The sequence below is a fragment of the Nyctibius grandis genome, chromosome 9, assembly GCF_013368605.1.
Source record: "Nyctibius grandis isolate bNycGra1 chromosome 9, bNycGra1.pri, whole genome shotgun sequence".
NCBI lineage: Eukaryota > Metazoa > Chordata > Aves > Nyctibiiformes > Nyctibiidae > Nyctibius > Nyctibius grandis.
In genome coordinates, this window is record NC_090666.1 from 592,329 (window position 1) to 617,187 (window position 24,859).

A 24,859-nucleotide genomic window follows, 5' to 3' on the forward strand; every position below is an offset into this window, starting at 1 on the left:
GGCACGTGCTTTTGCAGCAGCATGTAGATGCACTCCTAAACTCAAAGCTCTGGAGAGATGCCTCTTTGCCCTAATCGTGCTGACTACAGCATGTTTATCTTTCCCTGATATGCTATCTTCATCAATTTTACCAGCCCCCTGATGACTGCACACGTTGCTGTCCCCATGCATCATGCTGAGACCTGCTCCTGAACCAGGCCAGAAGGAGAAATTTGTCATCAACTCTTCCATTCGCTTGACAATAACACGGCCTAATATTTCATGAAAATGAAGTGCCCAGAGCACTCGTGATAGTTTACAGTTGTGATAAAGGATGGTCAGATGGATACTGTCAGCCATTAAACAGTTTGCAATCACAGAGCTCCAGAAAGAAAGTAAAGGCCTTCGGGACTTTCTTGGTGTCAAATGTTGTGTCACCAGCATAAAGGATGTTTCTAGGAGCAATTCCTTGTTGAATCAAGAAGTCGTCCTTTTTTTTGCAAGCTTTCTACCTACATGCAAGATTCCCTCGTAATCTGTGTTTGCTCTGACACACCAATGCTGCACAAAAAACTCAGACATCATTTTTAAAATTATCATGCTTGAAATACTCTCTCCCTCCTTTTCTATCCAAGCGGAGTCCCAAGCACCCATCACACGCTTCGCTCAGTCACTGCAGCTCTGCCCTGCACCTTGCTGAGCTTGACACCCACCTGCCTGGCAGACTTTGATGCCTTGCTCCCAGCTACAGCACAAGGTGACAAAAGCATCGTTCCCAAGGACAACGAGACCCAGCAGCTTGCTGCCCCGGCCCCATAACAAGTCTCACACCAAGAAGGTTACCTGTGTGGTTGGGGATGCTGGCGGCAAGCCCTCGACTTCAGTCTTGACTTTGCTGCGTTTGTTAATTACTGGATTGACGGTGCTGCTCACGGCCGACTCGCTGTTCTGCTTGCTCTAGGAAAGAAAACCAGGCAAGATATGGCACCAGGGTTTGGGATGAGAGACTGACTGCAGCCCACCTCTTCACTGAAAGTTAACTGAAAAATAGTCAAGGTTGAACCTTGGGAGTGTCCAGGGACAATGGGGTATTGGCCTGCTGGTCTGGGTTTGACATGCAGACCACCCCGTGTGGGTTTGTGCAAGGCAGAGATGGGAGAGGGAAGAGCCGAGCCTGGAGAAGAGGAGGCTCAGAGGTGACCTTATTGCAGTCTACAACTACCTGAAGGGAGGTTGTAGTGAAGTGGGAGTCGGCCTCTTCTCCCAGGCAACTAGTGATAGGACAAGAGGACACAGCCTCAAGCTTCGCCAGGGGAGGTTCAGGTTGGACATTAGGAAGCATTTCTTCTCAGAAAGGGTCATTAGCCATTGGAAGGGGCTGCCCAGGGAGGTGGTGGAGTCACCATCTCTGGAGGGGTTTAAGAAAAGACTGGACATGGCACTTAGTGCCATGGTCTAGTTGATATGGTGGTGTCAGGGCAATGGTTGGATGCGATGATCCCAGAGGCCTCTTCCAACCTCATTGATTCTGTGATTCCGTGACAGTGTTGGCTCCTGGGGGCTCACCAGTAAGCTTGGCCTCGCTGCTGCTGCTCCAGTTCAGAGTGAACCAGTCACTGCCAAAGCCATCAAAACCTTATACAACCCCCACCCAAGCCACGAATTTATTTCTCAATGTGATGATATGATTTGTTGAGAAAATGAATTCCTGGGGGGAGCGGGAGCTCTGGTTACATGTGAGGGCTCCGGGTGCTGGGTGCATTAAAAGCTATGTGTATATTTTGCTAAGCTCCTAAAAAATGAGAACAATTTCAGGAGAAAAAAAATCCCATTGTATGTGCATAAAATTGGAACATTAACTTTTTAAATACACTCTTGCTAATTGCTCAAGATTGGCCCTGCAAGTTATTAAACAGAGGCATAACTCCTGCCAGCCACATTATTTTGGTAGCCAGTTTGTGAGAAGAAAACAAAACCAATCAATCAAATAACCTTCAATAACAAACAGAATTTGCAGTGCCGCAGCCATGAGAAAACGTAAAACAATAAACCAGTCTGAAAAGTTCAGTATGATACAACTAAAACAACAATTTGAAATGGGTGTGAAATGAGGTGAAGTAAGTCTTTGGGGAGAAAAGCAACTGCAATTTAGACTTCCAAGGAATGAAAATGGGAAGGAAAAATGATTAAATATGTGCTAGACGTATTCACTAAACCTGTGTGTGTGGAGGGCTTGTGCACACATGTGTGTGAACTCACAGGTATTTGCAAGGACACATTTGAGGTGTGGGATTTCCTTAGTGCAGTCTACAACTACCTGAAGGGAGGTTGTAGCGGAGTGGGAGTCGGCCTCTTCTTCCAGGCAACTAGTGATAGGACAAGAGGACACAGCCTCAAGCTTCGCCAGGGGAGGTTCAGGTTAGACATTAGGAAGCATTTCTTTTCAGAAAGGGTCATTAGCCATTGGAAGGGGCTGCCCAGGGAGGTGGTGGAGTCACCATCTCTGGAGGTGTTTAAGAAAAGCCTGGACATGGCACTTAGTGTCATGGTCTAGTTGACATGGTGGTGTCAGGGCAATGGCTGAACTCGATGATCCCAGAGGGCTCTTCCAACCTCATTGATTCTGTGACTCTGTGATTCCTAGGTTTCAAAATCTGGCCCCTGGTTTTGCAAACCTTAACAGTAAAAATCAGCAGGATACACCGAGAGAAAAAGCTACTGAAAAAGAAGGAACAATAACTAAAATGGCCAGAGGTCCTAGGTAGGATGCACTTATTTGTTAAAGAGGAAAGGAATAAGGTGTTATTAGACCATTGGCATGGTTCATGTCAGTAGAAAAAAAGGGAGGAGGGATTGGTGAAGGAGCTGATGAAGTGCTCGGGTGCTTATCTGGCAAAACACTCCATCATGTGCTGAATTCCTTCGATTTCAATAGCACATAACCCATGTTCAAGGAGATTTGCTGCCTGAGATGACTCTGCATATCATGTTCAACGCTTTGATGGATCAAGGCCTTTGATTCCTGCATGGGTATGTATGTGTGTATGCAAGGAATGGAGGTGGGTGCAAAATTTGGCTGTGACTAGTCCAGAAACGCTTTGCCAGAAGGAAGAAAAAGCAATGTATAGGGAGGGTGTGAATAAAAAGAGAGTGGGTAAAACTCCCACAGCCACCATGAAGGGTAGCACTCATCCCATGGAGAAAGTGCCTCCGTTTCCCCACGTGCCATGCATGGAGAGAGCCAGGATGGCCATCCCTACCTGGCTGGAGTCAGAAATGCAGTTACTGTTGCTGCTGATCTGTGCCGGTGGTGGGTTGACGGAGATGACCGCCATGTGCTGCCGTGGGGGGAAGGTCGGGGACGGCTGGATCAGGGGAGGAGTGTGTCCGAAGGCTGAGCTCAGGCCTCTCTGCTGGGTCAGGATCTGCTGGTACGTCACGGGGTTAATGGGGTGGGGGAAGCTGAATGCCGGGCTGCAGCAATGGGAGGAGGAAAAATGATGAGGAGTTATTTTAAACAATATTTATCACATCAGCTAGCGACTGATTCGAGTTTGGCTTCCTGGAGGCTCCAGGAGACAGGCTGTAGTGCCCCTTCAATGCCACGATGAGCCTGACAGCCTGCTTTACTGCAAAGACAGGATTCGTCTCGAGTGTGCCTCAGCAAACTCGTGAATCATTCCAACCCATGTATCACACTGACTGTAATTCTTTGCTTCCGATGTTTAAAAAAAGCCAAAGCCCTTGGCAGGAGGCACAGAAGAGGATGGGGCTTGGACACATCTGGCTTTGCAGCCCCCGAGGCTCCTGGGTTTTCCCAGGCAGACCTATTCTGCAGACTCGCAACCTTGCGGTTACACTCCCCTGGATATAAAAAACCAGCATCACCTGGCTCACCTGGCACAGGTCACAGCAGGGATGAATAACTACCCATTTAACATAGTCCAAACCCATACAATTTACTCTGCGTTCAGGTGAGGGGAGTGCTGGCTCAGGGGACTGCTGAAGTATGTCACCCTTTGTATGTAGGTCACTGGGTCAGCTCCAATCTAGGTCAGTGGTGACCAGAAACACCTCCAGCTCCTGGCTGCTTGGGCGCTAACTGGGGCCAACAGGTCCGAGCCAGGCTGCAGCAGTCGGCAGCACTAGAGATGAAGCGCTGCTTCTGGAAACAAGGGGTTCACTCCCAGGGGTAAGTCCCCTTGGCAGAGATGGGGATGCATGGGAGATGCTCTGCTGCCTGTACTCTAGGCAGGTGATGCACGAACCATAGACTCTCAGCCCAAAAATTGATTATTGATAGGGGAGGTTCAGGTTGGACATTAGGAAGCATTTCTTCTCAGAAAGGGTCATTAGACATTGGAAGGGGCTGCCCAGGGAGGTGGTGGAGTCACCATCTCTGGAGGGGTTTAAGAAAAGACTGGACATGGCACTTAGTGTCATGGTCTAGTTGACATGGTGGTGTCAGGGCAATAGTTGGACTCGATGATCCCAGAGGGCTCTTCCAACCTGGTTGATTCTGTGATTCTGTGATAAGAGGTGGCCGCCCTCAACCTTTATCCTCATGGTATTTTCTCTCACTACAACTGCCCACGATGTGAGCGCTCAGAGAACGGGGCCATAATTAGCAATATGCTTCATTTCCAATTTTGCTTTTAGAGAAAATACTTATTGCTAGTGACCATACAATTAATATTTCTGTTAATGACAACTTGACCAAAAGAATAAAGGGCAAAAATCACGACAGTGTAAAAGAGCTCTGGGAGTTAAATACACGCTGCAGCAAACGAGGTGTGACGGCAGGCTGCTGCACTGCTTTGTTACATTACAGCAAAGCCCAAAAATGACTTTCCGAAGTGCTACTAGGATCTGGGTCTGAGCGAGAGAGAAAGGATTTCATTCCTGCCACTAAGACATTGTTAAAGTAATAATAAAAATGTCTTTTCACCCCAAATTGGTGGCAGTTATCCTGTTATACATGTAACCCATTTTACAGTTCCTGACATTCAAGATATACCTTCAGAACACTGAGAAGAGTTTCAAATTCAGCATTATTACTTGCTTATTCCCTCGGAGGCCAACACCTGACCCTTGGGTCAGACTCTGCGCTCCACTGATTTATTGAAAATACCAGATGCTACCCTGAAAAGCTTAAAAACTGAGTATAAGATGAGATGCTACAGGTATGCCCAGTTAAAGACAAGACTAGAAAAATATGATTACCAGAGAAGGAGTTGCTACTGGTTTAAGTTAGCATTATGTTTGATTCTACAATTTCTAGATCATAGAATCATAGAATCATAGAGTGGTTTGGGTTGGAAGGGACCCTAAATCTCATCTAGTTCCAACCCCCCTGCCACGGGCAGGGACACCTTCCACCAGACCAGGTTGCTCCCAGCCCCATCCAACCTGGCCTTGAACACTGCCAGGGAGGGGGCAGCCACAGCTTCTCTGGGCAACCTGGGCCACCCTCACAGCAAAGAATTTCTTCCTAGATGATGCTGTCGGGTAAAGTAACTGATAAAATTCATGTTACAGTTACTAATGGCAATGTTTCTGTTTTCCCCTACAAATTTTAGGAGTACATGATCTTTATAAACCCTTGCTTTGCAACATCAGTGTTAATTAGAACTAACATTTTTAACAGTTAAGTAATAAAAAGAATAATAACATTGTGAAACTTGGGTGAAGCAATCATGGCAGGAATTGACAACAGTGAGCTGCCTCGTGTAAGTGCTTTTTAATTAAGCTTTGAGCAAAACTTTACTCAAGGGCTTAGATTTGTTTTAAATAGGTTAGAATTAGGCTCTTAAATCTGTCCAGGCAACATTTTTTTTTTAAGGATGTGGACCAATAATTTTGGAGAATACTTTGGGGCAATCTCTTAAATCAGAGGGTTTCTTAATCAGTCCAACCGCTTACAATGAGCATTTTTTAGATGAATTTATCCTCTGTTTCTGCTTGCAGGGAGATGTGATCATACTGTAATTTCTGGAAATCTGGTAATCTGAAACCCCCCCATATGCCATGAAGTACCCTTCCACATGCAAAACCAGATGGGGGCTTTGCTTTAATACACTACACAGCCCCAGTGCCCAAAAGCAGAGGCTGCGAGGAAGGGAAGGTCTCCCTTGCCTGAGGATCACCCCTTCTTTAGTGGGGATGGTTACACAGCTGAACAGAGCCCGTGCCAGAGCTTTACCTGATTGTCCCAGCAGATAAATGGCCGTAGGAGCCACTCGCTGCTGAACTGCTTCTGGAGTTGTTGATATACGCCACGAGAGAGTTTGGGGAGGTCCTGATCATCGTCTGAAGATCAATGCTGGCGTCGGACAGTGGGGAGATGGACAGCGCTCGTTTGCGGCTTAACCTCGGAGTCACCCGCGGGCTCGAAAACCGGGACACTGCGGGAAAGAGAGACTTCGTCACACAAAACCAGGGTGTTCGGGAGGTGGGAGCAGCACAGCGGCCAGCTGCCATCTGACAGGAGGTTCCTCCTCTGCTGGGCACTGAGTGACAGGGGTAAGGCAGCACAGCAAACGCCCTCAGAAGCCGGTCCAACACCCCCTTTCATCGGCACTAAATTAACTTAAAACTACAAGGGACAAGGCCCCACAAGGTTTCCGTGAGTGCGGCTGTCCCCGTTGACTCGGTGGCAGGAGCCAGAAGACCCTTGGAAATGGTGCGTGCGCTTGTGTGCGGAGGGAGCTGGAACCAACCGAGTGAGAGCACAACGCTGGCCATCCAATTAACGAAGGAGGCGAGGCTTCAGGAGCCCCAAAAGTAAATTAAGAGTTTAAAGAAAACCAATTTGGCAGCTCAGGCACAAAGTTCAAGCTCTCCCCCTCCAAGGGGACCTGCCAGTGCCTGGACCCTATTAGCAATTGCCAATCATTCGGGTGTGAAGTCATTTCCAACCCTGCCAGTCCCGTCTGTGGATCTGTAGTACGTGGCGAGCTACTGCTGTACGACTTTGGCCTCCTCCAGCGTTTTGGCACTGCTAACTGGAATGACTGACTTCATCCAGAGGAAACTCTGCCCAGGCCTGACCCACCTGCAGATCTACAGCATGGCATGTATGGGAGCTGGGGATGGGCAATACCACAACTTTCCCCAAGACCAGGGTACCACATCCAAAGCTTGCCCGAGCCCTAGCCCTGCCTGCTCATCCCTCCAAAGCAATGAGAGGAGCCTTTAGGTCACCTATTTTAAGGGTAAAATATGCCTCTCGGCCATAGGGTCTGGCTGGTAAACCCCATCATCCTCCCAGGGGTGCAGGAGGGCTCAGCTTCTCCAGCTCCTTCCCTCGATGAGCTGTACTACCACCTGGCTTTTCCAGCGGTGGTCTCCCCAGAAAGCTTGCTGTGGGTGTATCCTATTAAACACTGTGAATAAAGCACTAACTTGCCCACACAGGCAATATGAGCTATTTTCCTCTAGTTGATTGATTGAAGGAACTGATTTTGGTTGCGTATCACCAAATACAAGCTTGGCACTTTGTAAGAGCATAAACTTTCCATCCTGATGACAGTGCTGGTATGTGAGAGGGTGAAATAGGATGTACAAGGAGGTAAAATCATAGAATCATAGAATGGTTTGGGTTGGAAGGGACCTTAAAGATCATCTAGCTCCAACCCCCCTGCCACAGGCAGGGAAATATATCCTGCCAGCGTGACCAAATAATTCCTTGACTTGTGTTGGCTCACAGAAGTTTGTGTCAACATTTCCCTGAGACCAGTGGCTGGATTGCAGTGTCCCAGTCTCCACATGACTCACCTGTGTACCTAAGTGGCTCTGGCATTTGCATGCCTGGGTGCTGTGCAATCGATGGGGTTTAGTAGCACCATCCCCTTATTACCCACAATGTCCATCGTTGCACAAGATAAATGACTTGCCCAAGGTTCTTCTGGAAGTCCAAGGCTAAGCTGGTACTTGAACTAAGCACTCTTGTGACTTTTGTTCTACACCTAAGAAGCTCCAAGAGTTTCTAGGTGCAACAGAATCACAGAATCAACCAGGTTGGAAGAGCCCTCTGGGATCATCGAGTCCAGCCATTGCCCTGACACCACCATGGCAACTAGACCACTGCACTAAGTGCCATGTCCAATCTTTTCTTAAACCCCTCCAGAGATGGTGACTCCACCACCTCCCTGGGCAGCCCCTCCCAATGGCTAATGACCCTTTCTGAAAAGAAATGCTTCCTAACGTCTAACCTGAACCTCCCCTGGCGAAGCTTGAGGCTGTGTCCTCTTGTCCTATCGCTAGTTGCCTGGGAGAAGAGGCCGACTCCCACTTCACTACAGGCCTGTCCTTAAGGTAGTTGTTCCCATTACTGACAATATTGGGAATTTCTCCTAAAAATCAGGTTGTTGTCTATCTGCTGAACACGTTCTTCTTACAGGCTTTTGTATAACAACATTTTGCAGCCCCACACAGCAGGGAGAAACTTGAAAACACGACTTAAGGATGAAGCAGCAAACAGAAAGAACACAGAGGTCTGTAAAAATCACCTCCTAAGTGTTAAAGCTGTCCCATGATTTGGAGGGACTAGACTCAAACTTTCCTAAAGTTTCCAGCCCTGTTCCGCCCTGGTGAGTGGCATTTTCCTCGGGAGCTGGAGAAGGAGTAGACGGTTTGTAGTGGCACTACGGATGCAGAACCAACACGAGCAAACTCCCCTCAGCAAAGGCTGGCCCTGCCTGAAGGCTGGAGTGGAGCACTACCAAACTCCACACCTGGTTCAAGAAATCTGGGCCCTGCCAGAGCCCTGGACCGAGCAACACGAATGTTGTGTGGGTCTAGATCATAACGGTCAAACCTGTGCTCTGGTCGCAACATATTAATGTATTGATTGGAACTAATTAAACCTCTTTTCTCTTTTCTCTTTCCTTTTCTTTTCTTTTCTTTTCTTTTCTTTTCTTTTCTTTTCTTTTCTTTTCTTTTCTTTTCTTTTCTTTTCTTTTCTTTTCTTTCTTTTCTTTTCTTTTCTTTTCTTTTCTTTTCTTTTCTTTTCTTTTCTTTTCTTTCTCTTCTTTTCTGTTTTCTCCTTTCCTTTCCTTTCCTTTCCTTTCCTTTCCTTTCCTTTCCTTTCCTTTCCTTTCCTTTCCTTTCCTTTCCTTTCCTTTCCTTTCCTTTCCTTTCCTTCCTTTTCCTTTTCCTTTTCCTTTTCCTTTTCCTTTTCCTTTTCCTTTTCCTTTTCCTTTTCCTTTTCCTTTTCCTTTTCCTTTCCCTTTTCCCTTTCCCTTTTCCTTTTCCCTCTTTTTCCCTTCTTTTCTTTTCACTTCTTTTCTTTTCTCTATAAGGCATCTTGATTCAACACACAGGCATCACCTGGGAAGACCTGGGTGCTGTTCCCAGTCCTCCCCAGACATACCTCCTTGAGCAAGTTGCTCCATCGTTCTGTGTCCCTGTTTCCCAGTGTCATCTATTCAGATGAGCTCCATTAGACAGGGTTGGTGTTTTATTCTGTACATACCGCACCAAGTGCGACGGGGCTTCATCTCAGCTGAGTTGTCAGTGTTTCTGTCCTACAAATAATATGCGTCTTTCCAGATATAGATATTGTTTTCTGCATTTGCATTGCCACAGTCTCCTCCCTCCCTAACAGAAGGAAGCAGGCCGGATTTGACAGTCATATTTATCTCTGTTACTCCCACACCTCAAGGGAGATCTGTTTATTAATGTGCCACTTCCCTTGATAAATTACTAATAGAAAGAAAAGCCTTGTACTCATTTCTCGCTGTTCCTTCCCATGATTTATGTCCACAGTGCTGGTTCAGCCATTGGTCGCCATTAATTTGCAGAGGGAAGAAGTCCTGATGTCCGACAGAAACCTGGGGTTTTGCATCCAACGTGGGCACTCTTCTCTGCTGCACACAGGTATGTCATTTTTTCCCCGTGTAAAACTCTGCTGGAAGCTGTCAGATTTGCAAGCTGGCCTGGGACTTCTCCAGCCCCAAACCAGTAATACGCATTGCGTTACTGTCTGCTCTAATTTAGATCTTTGATTCTGTGATTCTGTTGACCTTATTGCAGTCTACAACTACCTGAAGGGAGGTTGTAGCGAAGTGGGAGTCAGCCTCTTCTCCTGGGCAACCAGCGATAGGACAAGAGGACACAGCCTCAAGCTTTGCCAGGGGAGGTTCAGGTTGGACATTAGGAAGCATTTCTTCTCAGCAAGGGTCATTAGCCATTGGGAGGGGCTGCCCAGGGAGGTGGTGGAGTCACCATCTCTGGAGGGGTTTAAAAAAAGCCTGGACATGGCACTTAGTGCCATGGTCTAGTTGACATGGTGGTGTCAGGGAAATGGTTGGACTCGATGATCCCAGAGGGCTCTTCCAACCTGGTTGATTCTGTGATTCTGTGATCTTGCGAGCACCGTGGGCTATCTGAAATGTTTGATAGTAGATCCAATAGGTTGGGCTGATGCTTTACACAAAAGCTTCTTAGGTCTTGTGGGCTTTCAGGGAAAGCTGTGACCTAAAACCGTGCTGTGGATGAACAATTCCTCTCTTCTCAATGACAGCCTGCCCAAGGTGCCTGGGAAGGGAAGTGTCTGGGAAATGGAAAAGGAGTTTAACTGCACGAAGAAGCACTCACTAGTGCATTTAGGAAGAGAGAATCTTTTCAAAATTATTATTCAGAAGCAGATTAGCAGCACCGGGATAATTTTTAATAACAAAATCAGCCTGACCTAATCCCCTGATCTGAGGACACTGAGCACGGATGTTAAATGACACCAGGCAGCAGCAAAGACAAGCATTAGTACAGCTGCACACATAGGCAAAGTGTTCAATACGGGCTGACTGACAGCCACTCGAATACGTAAGCAAAATCCTCTGTTGCCTGAGGTCCAGGGATGTTTCAAAGGAAAAACCACATACAACTTCTTCAGCAGTGACTGTGCTCAGAAGAAGTAAATGAAGGCAGGATCCATTTTTCAGACGCAGAGAAGCCTCGGGAGGATTTATCACTAGCACTCCCCCTCTCATCTCCCCTGCAAAAATGCTGACTTATCAAAACGAACAGGGTTAGTTTTAAGATATTTTTGATGTTTGGAAAATATGTTAGGGGAAGAGTTTCCAAACTGTCAGAGTACCCCCTTCAACACTCTCAAAAGAAAAAAATTCTGGTAGTTTTATGGTGTTGTTCTAAAAGACGTTTTGTTGAGAAACACAAACTCATCATAGGTTAAAATGAATTTTAAAAGGTCACAAATTAAAACAAAAATAGGAAATTATTTTAACATTAATTCCAATCATCTGATAGAGTTTCAATTTTTAAAATTAATTTCTCTGTGCCTCTCTACCTCCAATGGAGACCTTTTTTTAACCTTCAGTTTCTTTCCCTTGAATACTTCTGAGAGATGGGAAAACTCTTTTTCACCCAGATACAGAACAAAGTGATGAGCCAAAGCCCACAAGCAAAATGAGAAACAAGACAACTCCATGAGGTACTCCACATCATTGCCTCCTCTGCTGTTCAATAACCTTTCCAGCCAAGCACATTTACAGCATGCCCAGGATGGCTGTTCTTTGGTGGTGGCTCTTCCCGTATCAATTTGCTCTGCTACTTCTACCTCTCCTCTTGAATAAACACCTATTAAAGCCAGCAGATGCTTTCCATTGACTGCCGTGGACTTTGGAACATGGAATAAATATGAATTTAAAAGCTGTCCTACAGACTCCCTTGTTTGAGCTATCTCATCTTTACTTTCAAATTAATTCTTTCCCACTTGGAAAACATGCTATTTTTATGTGCTCATTTTTTTGGACATACTAACAGCTTGGCTTTTATTTATTCGGTGTATATTAAAAGAATCAGCTCTGAATGGAAGAAGCTTGATTTTTTTGTTGTTGCTGTTGCAAAAGCTGAAGATACCTGCTTAAAATTCGAAACTCAAGCAACAAAAAAAAATAATCCTTTAGCCTGAAGTAAGACACAGGAAATTTTAAGCCAAAAGATTGTCCCCATCTCCCTATGAGTCCAGAGGAGGGCAACCAAGCTGGTGAAGGGTCTGGAGGGTCTGACCTATGAGGAACGGCTGAGGGAGCTGGGGTTGTTTAGCTTGGAGAAGAAGAGGCTCAGAGGTGACCTTAGTGCAGTCTACAACTACCTGAAGGGAGGTTGTAGCGAAGTGGGAGTCAGCCTCTTCTCCCAGACAACTAGCGATAGGACAAGAGGACCTCTGGGATCATCGAGTCCAACCATTGCCCTGACACCACCATGGCAACTAGACCATGGCACTAAGTGCCATGTCCAGTCTTTTCTTAAACACCTCCAGAGATAGTGACTCCACCACCTCCCTGGGCAGCCCCTTCCAATGGCTAATGACCCTTGCTGAGAAGAAATGCTTCCTAATGTCCAACCTGAACCTCCCCTGGCGAAGCTTGAGGCTGTGTCCTCTTGTCCTATCGCTGGTTGCCTGGGAGAATGTCCAAGTCTGGTCCTACAGCCAGCCTAGAGCTGGAAGGAAAGTCCAAATTTCCTGGTAAAAAGGTAAAATTTTCCTTGGCCGTTTCCTACAGGGTCTACGAATTATCACATCTGTGGGTTGCCCAGAAACTGGGATTTTCTTCCCCAGTTTAGCTTTATCCACAACAGGCCAGCGGTGAGCCAAATGGTCAGCCTCTCATTTCTACACGTGTGTCAGTTTGTGGTCCGACTCCCATGGCTGCTCCCAGCGCTGTCGTGCCACATCAGGGTCGGACCCCGCAGGGCTCGTGTGGGAGGCAGGAGCAGAGGTTCCTGCTCTGACCACTCGCCGTGGCTGTGGCCCATCAGAGGGACATTAGAAGAGATGGTTTTCCTGGAGGGAGATTTCAGACCTCCGTATTGCATTAGAAATAGTGGTAGCAAAGCCCTCCTGAAAGGAAACGCCAGGCATCCAGTGGGAGCTCCTTCAGGGCAAGGAAATCTCAGGCATCTTTACGGATAATCATGTTGCTGTGATCTTGGTCGCAGAGGGACACCAGGGGAATCTGCTTCCAAGCAGCCGAGCCTGGGTACATGAGCTGCAGATGGCTCACCCTCCCTCCTCACTGAAAAACAGGCTTACCCTGCATCCCCTGGCCAAGTCCCTGGATAAATACAGCGTTATCAAAATGGTCCTTCTTCCTGGCCACTCACCAAGAAAACTCCACCCAAAGCGTACAGAAACATCCCCCTCCTCCCGTCGTCGTATTAAATCCGAGGGCAGCATAAAACCACCGGATGATCCCTTAATCAATAAGCAACAGCAATAAACAACAAACACTCTTCGCATAACCAGTTCCTTATTCCCCTCTCCCCTTCTGCAGCTGCAACACATGTCTGTCTTAGACTGCAGCAGATGCTGGACATTTGTTCTGGCACCAGACACTGTCCTGGGACCCTTCTTTCTTCCCTCCCCGAGGCCCAATCAACTTTGCAGTTCAAGGAATACTAATGCTTCCCTCAAAAACTCGCTGAAAGACAAGGCTGCATTCTTCTACTCCCAATCCACAAGGTAACTGTTTAGACGACCCAACTTGCCTATGTAAATTGAATTCTTTAGAAACCAGAGGGCAGCGGGATTCCAGACAGAGCACTTATGGGATGCTCTGGGACTTTTTCTCTCTTCTGCACATATTTTTCTGGGGAGTAAAACAGCATTGCTGGCTAGAAATGGGTGGGAAATCGTTTCCCATTCTCTGAACATTTTCTGAGATTTCAGCAAGTTTCCATTCTGTGCTGGGACAAAGAAAACAACAAAAAAACAAAAAGATCTTTCAGAGTTTTTAAGGAAGCGACTACAGGGCGTGCCGTCTGCCCAGAGTAGCCAACAGCTGGCTTGTTTGGGAAGTCATCTTCGATCCAGCCTACCCAGTCTGCAAACCCGGAGCTGCTGGTCCCTCAAGCCCCAGGAGAGGCACTTCTTTCCTAGGATGCCATGAGGCTGGGCTCTCTCCATCCATCCTTCGCATAAACCTGCTGGAGGAAAGTCCCGAGCTCACCTCTCACAAACACACGCCTGCTGACTGCAGTAACACTGGGCTGCACTGCCAGCCCTGCTCCTTAACCCAGTGGCTATTAAATCATTTACTTGAAGTAGAAAGGTTCCAACAACACTGACTGAAAGAGGCCAGTGAAGCTGAATCACTGTTTGACTTGGGGCAATAAAGTCCTGCTTGATGATTTGCCCACATCCCAGGCAACTTGGCTCTCCTGGGCTGAACGAAGCCTTTTCCCAGTTAAACTGCTGGTCGCCATCAAAACATTCACACACCAAACAGCAAGAAATAGGGCACAGAAAATAGCTTCACAACTGGATGAAATGCCATGACAGGACAAGAGGACACAGCCTCAAGCTTCGCCAGGGGAGGTTCAGGTTGGACATTAGAAAGCATTTCTTCTCAGAAAGGGTCATTAGCCATTGGAAGGGGCTGCCCAGGGAGGTGGTGGAGTCACCATCTCTGGAGGGGTTTAAGAAAAGACTGGACATGGCACTTAGTGCCATGCTCTTGTTGAGATGGTGGTGTCAGGGCAATGGTTGGACTCGATGATCCCAGAGGGCTCTTCCAACCTGGTTGATTCTGTGATTCTGTGACAGCTCTGCAGGGTCATCCCTGCTGTCGGTAACTGTAAGGTTGCACAAACAAATCTATGCAGCCCTCCTGACCTGAGTAACTACCTCTGTGCAGCGCTGCTTGGATGTAAGTTGAACTCAAGACCTTTTTCCCCCGTTCCCTGACTCAGTATGGACAACCCACCCACACTTTCCACACTATGCAAACAGAAGTGATGGATTTAAAGATGATCTCTGCTTCCCACCCTGGCCATGAGAGTTCTTATTCTGAAGATGGGGGTCTTGTTCCCAGAGCTGCCACTGCTCTGCTCAGTGATCATTTGATCTCCTTTCTCTTCAGGGTCTCCAGTGATGAAACAGCTTTGCTTTGTACAGTACTTTGAGATCTTCTGATGTACATGACTATAACAGTGTAAGCATTGAGTCAGTCTGGATACACTCCTCTTGAGAGCAAAAGGCACCTCCTGCAAGGCTGAGGGTAATCACAGGAGCCCTTCTGCTTAGGGGAAAAAAAAAGTCAGATGCACTAAACATGCTCAGAAAGTTGTAGTCGTCTCCAGGTTCATTTGTGCTCTCCATCAGACTTTACTGCCCCAGCGATGCCCTTGTGCAACCACTCTGTCACCTGGAATAACCCACCAGGCAGCACCCACTTCTAGAATAGAAATGCAAAAGATTGTTTTGATCTGGTGAAGAGATCCTTTAAATTAGTCTCAAACATATCCCACCAGCATTGCAAAGCAGTTAACTTTTGATTTGAAAGTGTAGGTTTTCCAGAAAAATGGATATAAGCCTGGATTCAAACTCCACTCTCAGGTTTAGAGTCCCTGTTTGAAAGACAGAACAAAACAGGACAGCTAACTGAAGGGTCATTTAGTCTCCACTGGCACTGGCCTGAAGACCCCAGCAGTCTGGTGCATAAAACTTAAATTTGGTCTTCTTTAGTGGTTTAACTACTTCTAGCTCCACAGTGAAAACCCTGCTAAAGAGATGTAGTGCTGGGCCAGCCCAGCTCAGTCACCACTGAAACACTCAGCAGACCTGACACGTCGTTGGTACCAACAAGCTCCAGTCAACACTGACGCCCTAGACACCTGCTGGGATGAAAAAACACTGACAAACACAGAGGCATTGAGAAATTCTCCAAGAAATGCAATTACAGCAACCAGAAGGGCCCAGGTATGTGTCTGTGGAAGAATTACCATACCCAGTGCCTAGGGCTCCCACGGACCTGCAGATGTTTGGAGGTGACATGACACTGAATAGGTGAGTTTTAATACACGCTTATCTGCTTCTTTTTCTTTTGCAGGTGCCAGTGTTATCACAGACGTGTGATGGTGCTGCGTGTGGTTTGACAGGAGCTACCTGCATTTTCAGCAAACTCATTCTTGTAAAGTTCTTACGTTCTGGGGCTCCTGGGAAGAAAAGGGCTCTCTAAATGAGAGACGCTGTGAGGCGGTGACTCACTGGGGTTTTATGCATGCTACTGATATTCTTGTCTCAGAAAAGAACCATAAGAGGATGCTTTATGAAATTATCTGTTCAACTATTTACTTAGTCCCCGCTGATTTAAATTTTTGAAATAACTTTCTAAAAAGAGACAGAGACTGGCTCCTCAGCCAGTGTTTCAGCCTCCGCCTTGATAATGCACAATGTCCCCTTCTCTCCAGCTGATGGATAAACCCAAACACGTAGACCAGGGACTGGCTGCTGGTCCTTTTCACATTTTTAAAAAGGAGCCTTCTGGTGTCTCATGTCATCTCCTCATGACATTTGAAAGTTTTCATCTCACTCTGAGCATGTGAAGGCCCAGAAAAGGCTTTCCAGTTACTCATCGACAAAACTTTACTCAAAGATCAAAATAAATGCTTGGCGAGCCCTGGCTTTCCAGTGAGTAATGGTTATGAGCTTGGCTGCATGAAATCAGGACCTTTGATACATGATTTACTCTAGAGCCATTTTCAGGAGAAGACAAGCAGGAAGAGAGTCTTCTGCCAAGGGGAGTATCTCAGACGACTTCAGATAAAGAGTGATCTTCAGCGAATCAGAGGATGGACGTCTTGATGTGCAGAGAGTCAGCCTGCGCCAGTACGAAAACAGTTGTGTTTGCTTCCCTCACTGGCTGTTTATCTGGCACTTCAGTGAGGCACTGCTGGTCAGAGATGGACTAATAAGGAGGCAAGGAGGAAGGAGTCTTGTTCATGAGCCCGAGGAGAACTTGGCAGGGCTGGTTTGCACCCATCTGCTACAACCACAGACATTAACCCTTTGGAAGGAAGACGGAATAGCCTTACTGACCAGCTGCTTTGCAGCAGAGAAGCTCGGAAAATAGTTTGGGTGTTAGAGGCAGGATGGTACCAAGGAGCACGTGGTCTCCTTTTCAGACCAGGATCCAGGTTCCCAATCAATCTAGGAACTGGCAGCAGAAAATGACTATTCAGGTAAAACTTCCACAGCAGCTGCAGACGAGAAATTGTTTTTTTTTTTTTGTTAGAAATATCTATAAACCCTTATCACTGAACAGCCAGAGCTGTCACTTTATGAAGCAGCAAGACCGCAAAGTCTTTCATCTTAAAAGCTCGACAACAGAAACTTTGAAGCGGTAATGAAACGACGCAGATCTCCACTCCAAAAATCATAACGGTCCACAGGCAAATCCGAAGGCAGCCCAGGAAACAGAAGCTGGTGTCTGAAAGTCGAGCCGAGACTTCTCTTTCTTTACAGCAGAAAAAATCCCCAAACTGCCATCTGTAATATCTGTGCGATCTCAGTTCTTACAAGACGTGGCATGAAGTGAAAAGAAATAAATTTCTAACGGCTCTAAAAAAATCACTCAGACCTCATGTATGTTTTTACGTAGATTTTACCCATCTCACCAGGGCAGCACCACAGTGCCTAACATGATTTTATTTCTTCTTCGTTTAGCCAGGAGCCAGAACTTTCTGGGCTTATAGTGCCTGATACTAGCATAAATACCACATTCCTGCAATTTTTTTTTCTCCCGCAAAGTACTAACATATCTTCTCCACCGTGGCTCCCCGTTAACATATTTTTTCTCCTTGGGGACCTGAGAGGTCCCAACCAAGATGAAGAGTCCATCGTGCTGAGCATGGAAACGGCCAGCCTGTGCCCCAGACACCAGCCAGGCTAAATCCAAGGGCAGACAGGCTGGGGCGGGGAGCTGGAGCTGGAGCTGGCCCCCAGGGACGGTGTGGTCACCCGTGGCCAAGGCGGTGGGATGGCAGCTACGCCCTGCCTGCTGGACCAGCCCATCTCCTACAGCAACCACGCCATCCTCTCAAAGAGGCCACAACATATATATTTCAAATTATGTAACTTTTATACATATATATGGAACAAGGTGACCTTTTAAGCCAAAAATTATAGTGCAGCACCGGTGGGTTTCGGCAGGGCAGAGGGACGGTGTACAGCAACCTCCACCTGGAGGACAGTCCCATCCATCTGTCCCAAACTTTCAGCTGTGCCAGGGAGGACCCAGACCACTACTCACCATCGACAGGGCTGAGGTAATCGTGGAGGTGGGCTGTGCTGGCTGCTCCCCCACTCTGCATCAGGAGGTCCCCGTAGGGGTTCGGGTGGCCGGCCATCAGCGTCATTTGGTGGTAGTAGTCAGCGGGGTTGGTTCCTGGAGGTGGTGGGGGCAGCCCGAAGAGGCCTCGCTCCTTCAGGTGCTCGTGAGCCACTGCCGGAGCCGCGGGCGAGGAGAAAAACATGGGGAGAAGGTTCCCAGCGCAACGTTAGACCTCGGCGCTGACGTTGGCGGCCCTGTCTCCCCCCCGTGCCCCCCGCCAGCCCCGGCTCCGCATAGGGCTCTCGTGACGTGCGCTTGGGCGTGCTGCTGCGGACAAAAGAAACTAAGCTGGGGCCTCTGCATTCCTCCATTTCCGCAAATTTATAAACAATCTCTCGTTCCCTCTTCTAATAATCCTCCCGTTCGGACGCAGCCGGCACCCTGGGGAGGGGGGAGAGGACCCAGCCCGCCGGCAGCAGTAACCCTGTCAGCATTAACATCCCTGCCTATTAGAAAGGAAAGACAAATGCAGCCCAGTTCCCGATAGCAGCGCAAGGAAATTAAAGCCAAGGTCTAATGCATAGAGCTAGGTTTAGTGTCTGGCAGCATAAAACCGTTTTGGCTGCCAAAGCCAATTACGCTCACTTTCTCCCAGCTGTAATTTTTCAAACCTGCCTCCCCGCCCGCTTGCCCCATTAACTTATTTACCAACGCCTTAAAGAAAAAAAAATAAAAAGAATAAAAGGAAAAGAAGAGCAACCTAAAACACGATGCCTTTTTTTTCATAGCAAAAACCGAAACCGGCTTTGGAAGGGGAGGATGGGGCAGAGCACACGCACGTCAGCCATCAGACCTCTCCGCGGCGGGCGGCTGGGAGTTCGGATGACGTGCTGGGGGAGGGAAGAAGACGCGTGCATCTCACAATCACCCCAGTGATATTTTCTATTTTTTACCCACAGAAGATGGGTTTATGCTGCCAGACGCTAAGCCAGGGGCCTTGTCGCTCTCTGGTGCACTTTGCTTCGCAGTAGGGAAGGGCCACTTGCCCCCGCAGCAGCTCGGGAGGCGAGAGATGATGGGACTTGTTGGGTGTGCGGAGACCGGGTCCCCAAACCCAGGCTGCTCCCTGGGCACTGAGCCAGCTGCCTGCAGTCATGTAACGAAGCACTTCTGATGAAGCCAGCCATGACTTGCACCTCCCCAAGTGAAAGCACAGTCGTGCATTTTCCCCCTCTCCCTGCTTGGCCGTTTTTGTCCCCAGTTCCCCAACGTGGGGTCTGCCGGGGGGTGGAGAGCATCACCACCTCCACGTGCCAGCTCCCCACATGCCCTCGCCTTCTCCCGAAAGCTGCAGCTCAGCAGTAAGGAAGAAGAAAGTACAGCCTCTGTCCTTCACCCAGGAGCCATCCCGCCCCAAGACACAAAGCAAACAGGGGATAACCCAGCTGGTGTTGCCTCATCACCGCAACGTCAGTCCCAGCCAGCACAGGCAGCCGGAGAGACTGTGACCCTCGTTGGGATAGGCAGGGCTCCTGGTAGAGACACAAGAGTGGGGAAGCTCGTAAGAGAGCCGAGAGCGCTGCAGAAAGGAACATACTTTAAGCAAAATATTTATAATACGATCCAGCAGTAACAGCTATTCTCACGCTCTGCTTTCTCAGTGCAATGATGCAAAACAAATGTGTAGATAAAGGAGGGGAGGGGGGAGAAAAAGAGGCAGCTCTCCCACTTCAGCGAGCAGCTGCAGAGCCTTCGCAGCTGTAAATCCCCGGGTTTTAGGGAATTTCAGTGCTGGTGAGCTACGAAATCGCTGCAGTCCCGGTAGCGCAGCGTCTTACCGTCGGCGGGGCTGAGGCCCCTGGCAGCGGAGATGACGGAGAGCGTGGGGCTGCCGTGGACGGAGCGGAGGTAGTGCTCCATGTGGGGTGCCACGTAGGGGTGCGGTGGGCTGAAGGGCGACTCGCCGGGCCCCGCGGGGTGCGGAGACAGGCGGATGAGGGAGATGTCAGAGATGACGGGGCTGCCGCTCAGGGGAGGAGGCCTGGGGAGGAAACAGAGACAAGCCATCACTCACAGCCTCCGAGGAGCAGGCACGGCTGCTCGCTGCCCTTCTCCTTCACACCCCACCATAAGGAAGGAGGTTGAGGATATGGTGGCAAAAAACACCTCTCTTGGCATACGCAGGGCCTGGAGCCAGCGTAAGCTTCCTGTGGACCTGCACCCGCGTTGCACTAAACAGAATCACAGAATCACAGAATCAACCAGGTTGGAAGAGCCCTCTGGGATCATCGAGTCCAACCATTGCCCTGACACCACCATGTCAACTAGACCATGGCACTAAGTGCCATGTCCAGGCTTTTCTTAAACACCTCCAGAGATGGTGACTCCACCACCTCCCTGGGCAGCCCCTTCCAATGGCTAACGACCCTTGCTGAGAAGAAATACTTCCTAATGTCCAACCTGAACCTCCCCTGGTGAAGCTTGAGGCTGTGTCCTCGTCCTAGTGCTAGTTGCCTAGGAGAAGAGGCCGACTCCCACTCCGCTACAACCTCCCTTCAGGTAGTTGTAGACTGCAATAAGGTCACCTCTGAGCCTCCTCTTCTCCAGGCTAAACACCCCGAGCTCCCTCAGCCGTTCCTTGTAGGTCAGACCCTCCAGACCCTTCACCAGCTTGGTCGCCCTCCTCCGGACTCGCTCCAACACCTCAACATCTGGAGGCGACGTGCTTTGCTCAGCCCAGCGTGCACAGCTCGGTGAGTATCGGCTGAGCAGCCCTCCCCGCCTGTGTCCATCACAGCTTGCACAAACCTCCTTGACAGGTCGGCAGTACGGCTCAGAGGGCAAAAGTTCAGGAGAGGTTTTTATTGCATGCTTTCTGGGGGCCACCTCTGTTAAATCCCTCAGATCTTCCTCAGGCCAAGTGTTACCTGAGACAGAAGGCAATAAATGCTGAGGGATTCAGCAGGTAACAACAACAAAAAAAAGTCACAGGCATGTTTTGGCACTCAGGCAGCTTTCTCAGGGTAAGCGAAGATGGAAGAGAAAGTGCACTGACATCTCCCAGACCTATCTCCTATTGTACCCTCCAGCCTCTTAGGCTGCACCCTGGGCATGGGAGACCACAGGGATTTGGGGTCAGGGATCTGGGACATGGGCTGGGCTAAGGGATGGTATTACAAAGGTCCTTCCCTAAGAATATCCAAATATGCCATTAGCAAGTGCATGTAAGATCCGCCTCCCCATGCACAGACAACCACAACCAAGAGGGTCTGAGCAGTTTAGACATGCCACCTGCACCTCAGGATCTCGGTCCCACCCTGCCTTATCAACAGCTCAGGTGTATTTTAATTTGTTTGTAATACTCGCACATCAACAAAACCACACAGAAATGTAATATAAGCTTTGCAGGCTTATTCAGCAGTTTACGAGCATGTTTGTCTTTGTTTGATCTCCTGCGTGTTTCTCTGTCTTTCTGATAAATTAGTAAACCTTGTGGCTTTTTGAACACTTTTCTGCTGATGGGTAGTAAATTAAATGCCTTTTAAAATATTTATAGTTCAAAGTACTTTCCTGTAGCGATACACTCTGTGGCTCGCTGGTGTGAAATACAAGGCAGTGAAAACCTATATCAGATATAAAGGACCTGTGGAGATGCGCTGCCACTGACAGACACGCTCACCGGACCGAGACCGGGGTTTCCCTAGAGGAACACCCACCACCATCGAGCCTGCTTTCTGTTACGGCACTGAAAGCCAAACGGATGATGGCGTGGCTATTTCAGACCTCATAACCTCCCCACCTGCACCACTACGGTGTTTCGTTACCAAAATTACGCGGTGATCGAAGCCCCTCTCCGAGTCACCCTCCAGTGCCTCTCGCCGGGACGTCAGCCGCGGCGGTGGCAAGCTGAGGAAAGCCGCAGCCGAGGCCGCCGGGGCTGCTTTCTGTCGAGGCTGCTAATAAAGGCGGCCGAGCAATTTATTTCTACCGGGGAGGAGGGAGAGAAGTGAATCAAAGTCTCTGTTCCAGATTTAGTTTCAATTCATTTCTAATAATCTCCACCGCCTCATCTGGAAAAAATGAAACAAGATTAAAAAAAAATGATGTCATTAAGAAAACATCTGACTAATTTTTCTTCTGACGAAGACTTAATATAAGTGAGGGGGGGATGTAAATTAAAAGCAGCCCCAATCTTCCCTGGGCCACAGAGCCTGCCTTAATGCATAAGCCATGAAAGAAGTTTTCTTACATATACAATAAGTTCCCTCTTTCATCAGTACTCACAGCTTCTCCCAAAAGGGTTGTGAACTTCTTTGATGCAGACTTAAAACTATGTATTACCAGGTTTACGAGCCTTTGGAGCCTCCACTGATCAAACTGTGAGGCCGACATCTAAAATGTGGATAACAATATGAAGGGTTTGCTGTTCATTTTCTCTGCGCTAAATTGGGCAGAAATGGCTGGAGTCCCTCAGAACAGGAAAACTCCACCCTGGCCAAAAAGGTAACACCAGGAAAACAATCAAGAATTCACCCAAAACACGTGCAGCTGGAGACCCAGGCAGTGCTTCAACCCGAGGCTGACTATGTGAGTAAAGACCGGGTTGGAGAGCGGGCTTCTCCTTGTGGCTCTCCTTGAAGCCTCTCCTCCATCTCTCCATCCGTGGACTGGGACAGCCATACTCCCCGCCAGGCCTGGACCCTGTAAGCCCCCCCATGCAGGGATCACGTCTCATTGTTGTATACCTACAATTCTAGCAAAGCTCCATCCCACGGTGCAGCACGTCCCAAAACAACGTGGCTTTAGGCTATTGGGAATAGTGTAGCTGGCCAGTCTAGGGAAGTGATCGTCCCTCTGTACTCGGCACTGGTGAGGCCACACCTTGAATCCTGTGTCCAGTTCTGGGCCCTGCACTTCAAGAAAGATGTTGAGGTGTTGGAGTGAGTCCAGAGGAGGGCGACAAAGCTGGTGAAGGGTCTGGAGGGTCTGACCTACAAGGAACGTCTGAGGGAGCTGGGGGTGTTTAGCCTGGAGAAGAGGAGGCTCAGAGGTGACCTTAGTGCAGTCTACAACTACCTGAAGGGAGGTTGTAGTGGAGTGGGAGTCGGCCTCTTCTCCCAGGCAACTAGTGATAGGACAAGAGGACACAGCCTCAAGCTTGGCCAGGGGAGGTTCAGGTTGGACATTAGGAAGCATTTCTTCTTAGGAAGAGTCATTAGCCATTGGAAGGAGCTGCCCAGGGGGGTGGTGGAGTCACCATCTCTGGAGGTGTTTAAGAAAAGACTGGACATGGCACTTAGTGCCATGGTCTAGTTGCCATGGTGGTGTCAGGGCAATGGTTGGACTCGATGAGCCCAGAGGTCTCTTCCAACCTGATTGATTCTGTGATTCTGTGGCTTCCAGTAGCTGCCTACCAGGACCAGCTCACTCAGCCTGAGGGATCCTCTGCTCCTAACTCCCCAAAAGTTTGATTTTCCCCTTTTTTTCCAGTTGCGCCACTGGCTTTATTTCTCATCTAGTCCCCAAGCCCCACATTGTGCCATCTCATCAGCACTCTGCAAACACACAGCGAGAGGCAGCCGTAGCCTCACAGGTCTGCTCGTAGACGGGTAAAGGGACAACAACCAGCTGCTGCTTTTCAGAGGCAGTGGCTTAAATGGGGGAGACATGAAGCGATGCGGGGGGAAGGCGGTTCTGCCCCTGTGCCCAGCTCATGTCCTGGGCAAGCAGGGCTCCCCATCCCCATGCCCCAAACCCCACAGTGGGGCAATCTCCAGCTTGGTGTGGTGAACCAGCCTATGCAATGGTGCCATGGTACCAGAGCTGGGTTTCTCAGTATGTCCATAGAGCTCCCTGCCCAGACCTCCACTATCCACACATCTCTCCCTGCTCCCTCCTTGGATCCTGCAGATGGCACGAGGGAAATACCCCAGCGCCTGGGGGAGAGCTCCCGGCTCTGCTGAAGCCAACGCTGTAAAAACCTCGCTGTCTGCAGTAGGATGAGGGATTTCACCTGACCATGTATATTTCTGAAGAAACTGGGATTCTGGTTTTCAAATAGGCTGAGGGAATTGGGTGTCCAAACGCCATTAAATTTAATGGGAGCCAGGGGCCTGTTTTCCCCACGGCTCCAGCGAGAAGCCCAGGCTCTATAATTAATGCTCAGCACTTGCAGAGCAATTTGCATCTCTGACGAAGCAGGCGAGCCCAGATTCATTTCCTCCCCTACCCAGGAGAGGCTCTCCCTTCCCCACTCTAACAGAGGGATACGTTACCTGGCCCCGTCTAAGGGCTGCGGGGTCTCATGGTGATGCTGGGGCCATGCATGCTGAAGGCTTTACAGAGCAGGTCTTCACAGGTGCGGTGGATATCTGTCCTCCGAGAGCAGAAATCCTTGCACCATTTACCTGGCTCCAGCCGCCTGCAGAGAGGGACCGTGGGGCAGCAGGTACACACAGCAGCAGAGGATCACAACCAGCACAAGGAGAGCTACCAGCATCCGAGATGTGACACATGCTGCTGGTGGGACACTAAGAGATTTGCAGTGGTTTCCCAGAGGCTAATCACTCCTTGACTGTCCCTCACCAAGGAAAAAAGATCTGCTTAACTTTCCTGCCACCTGGATTTTGCTGAGAGGAGAACCAGCTTGTCTGAAGCTCCACAGTCTCATCCCAAAGGCTGGGGGAAGGAGCTGGTAGTTTTTCTTTGGAAAACAAGGCAAAAAACTTCAGCCCGTGTTTCTCAGTGAGGTGGACCAGCGTGTCCCTGCATGTGCCTTGGAGCCTGGTAGGCGCTTGCTCCCG

The 24,859-nt window shown here is 48.8% G+C and overlaps 1 protein-coding gene across 2 annotated transcripts in view; it reads right to left on the reverse strand.

The window, feature by feature from the left end:
- GLI2 (GLI family zinc finger 2) overlaps positions 1-24,859 on the reverse strand; it is a 156,218-nt gene that overhangs the window by 22,568 nt on the left and 108,791 nt on the right. The window contains exons 3-7 of one of the 2 annotated variants that reach the window (XM_068407554.1): positions 19,895-20,097; positions 18,036-18,227; positions 6,182-6,383; positions 3,240-3,453; positions 823-936 (exon numbers count right to left, since the gene is read on the reverse strand). In XM_068407554.1, coding sequence (XP_068263655.1) covers positions 823-936; positions 3,240-3,453; positions 6,182-6,383; positions 18,036-18,227; positions 19,895-20,097 — 925 coding nt within the window. Of the gene's footprint in view, positions 1-808; positions 937-3,239; positions 3,454-6,181; positions 6,384-18,035; positions 18,228-19,894; positions 20,098-24,859 lie in introns of both variants that reach the window. The other variant, XM_068407553.1, reaches the window with a different exon arrangement.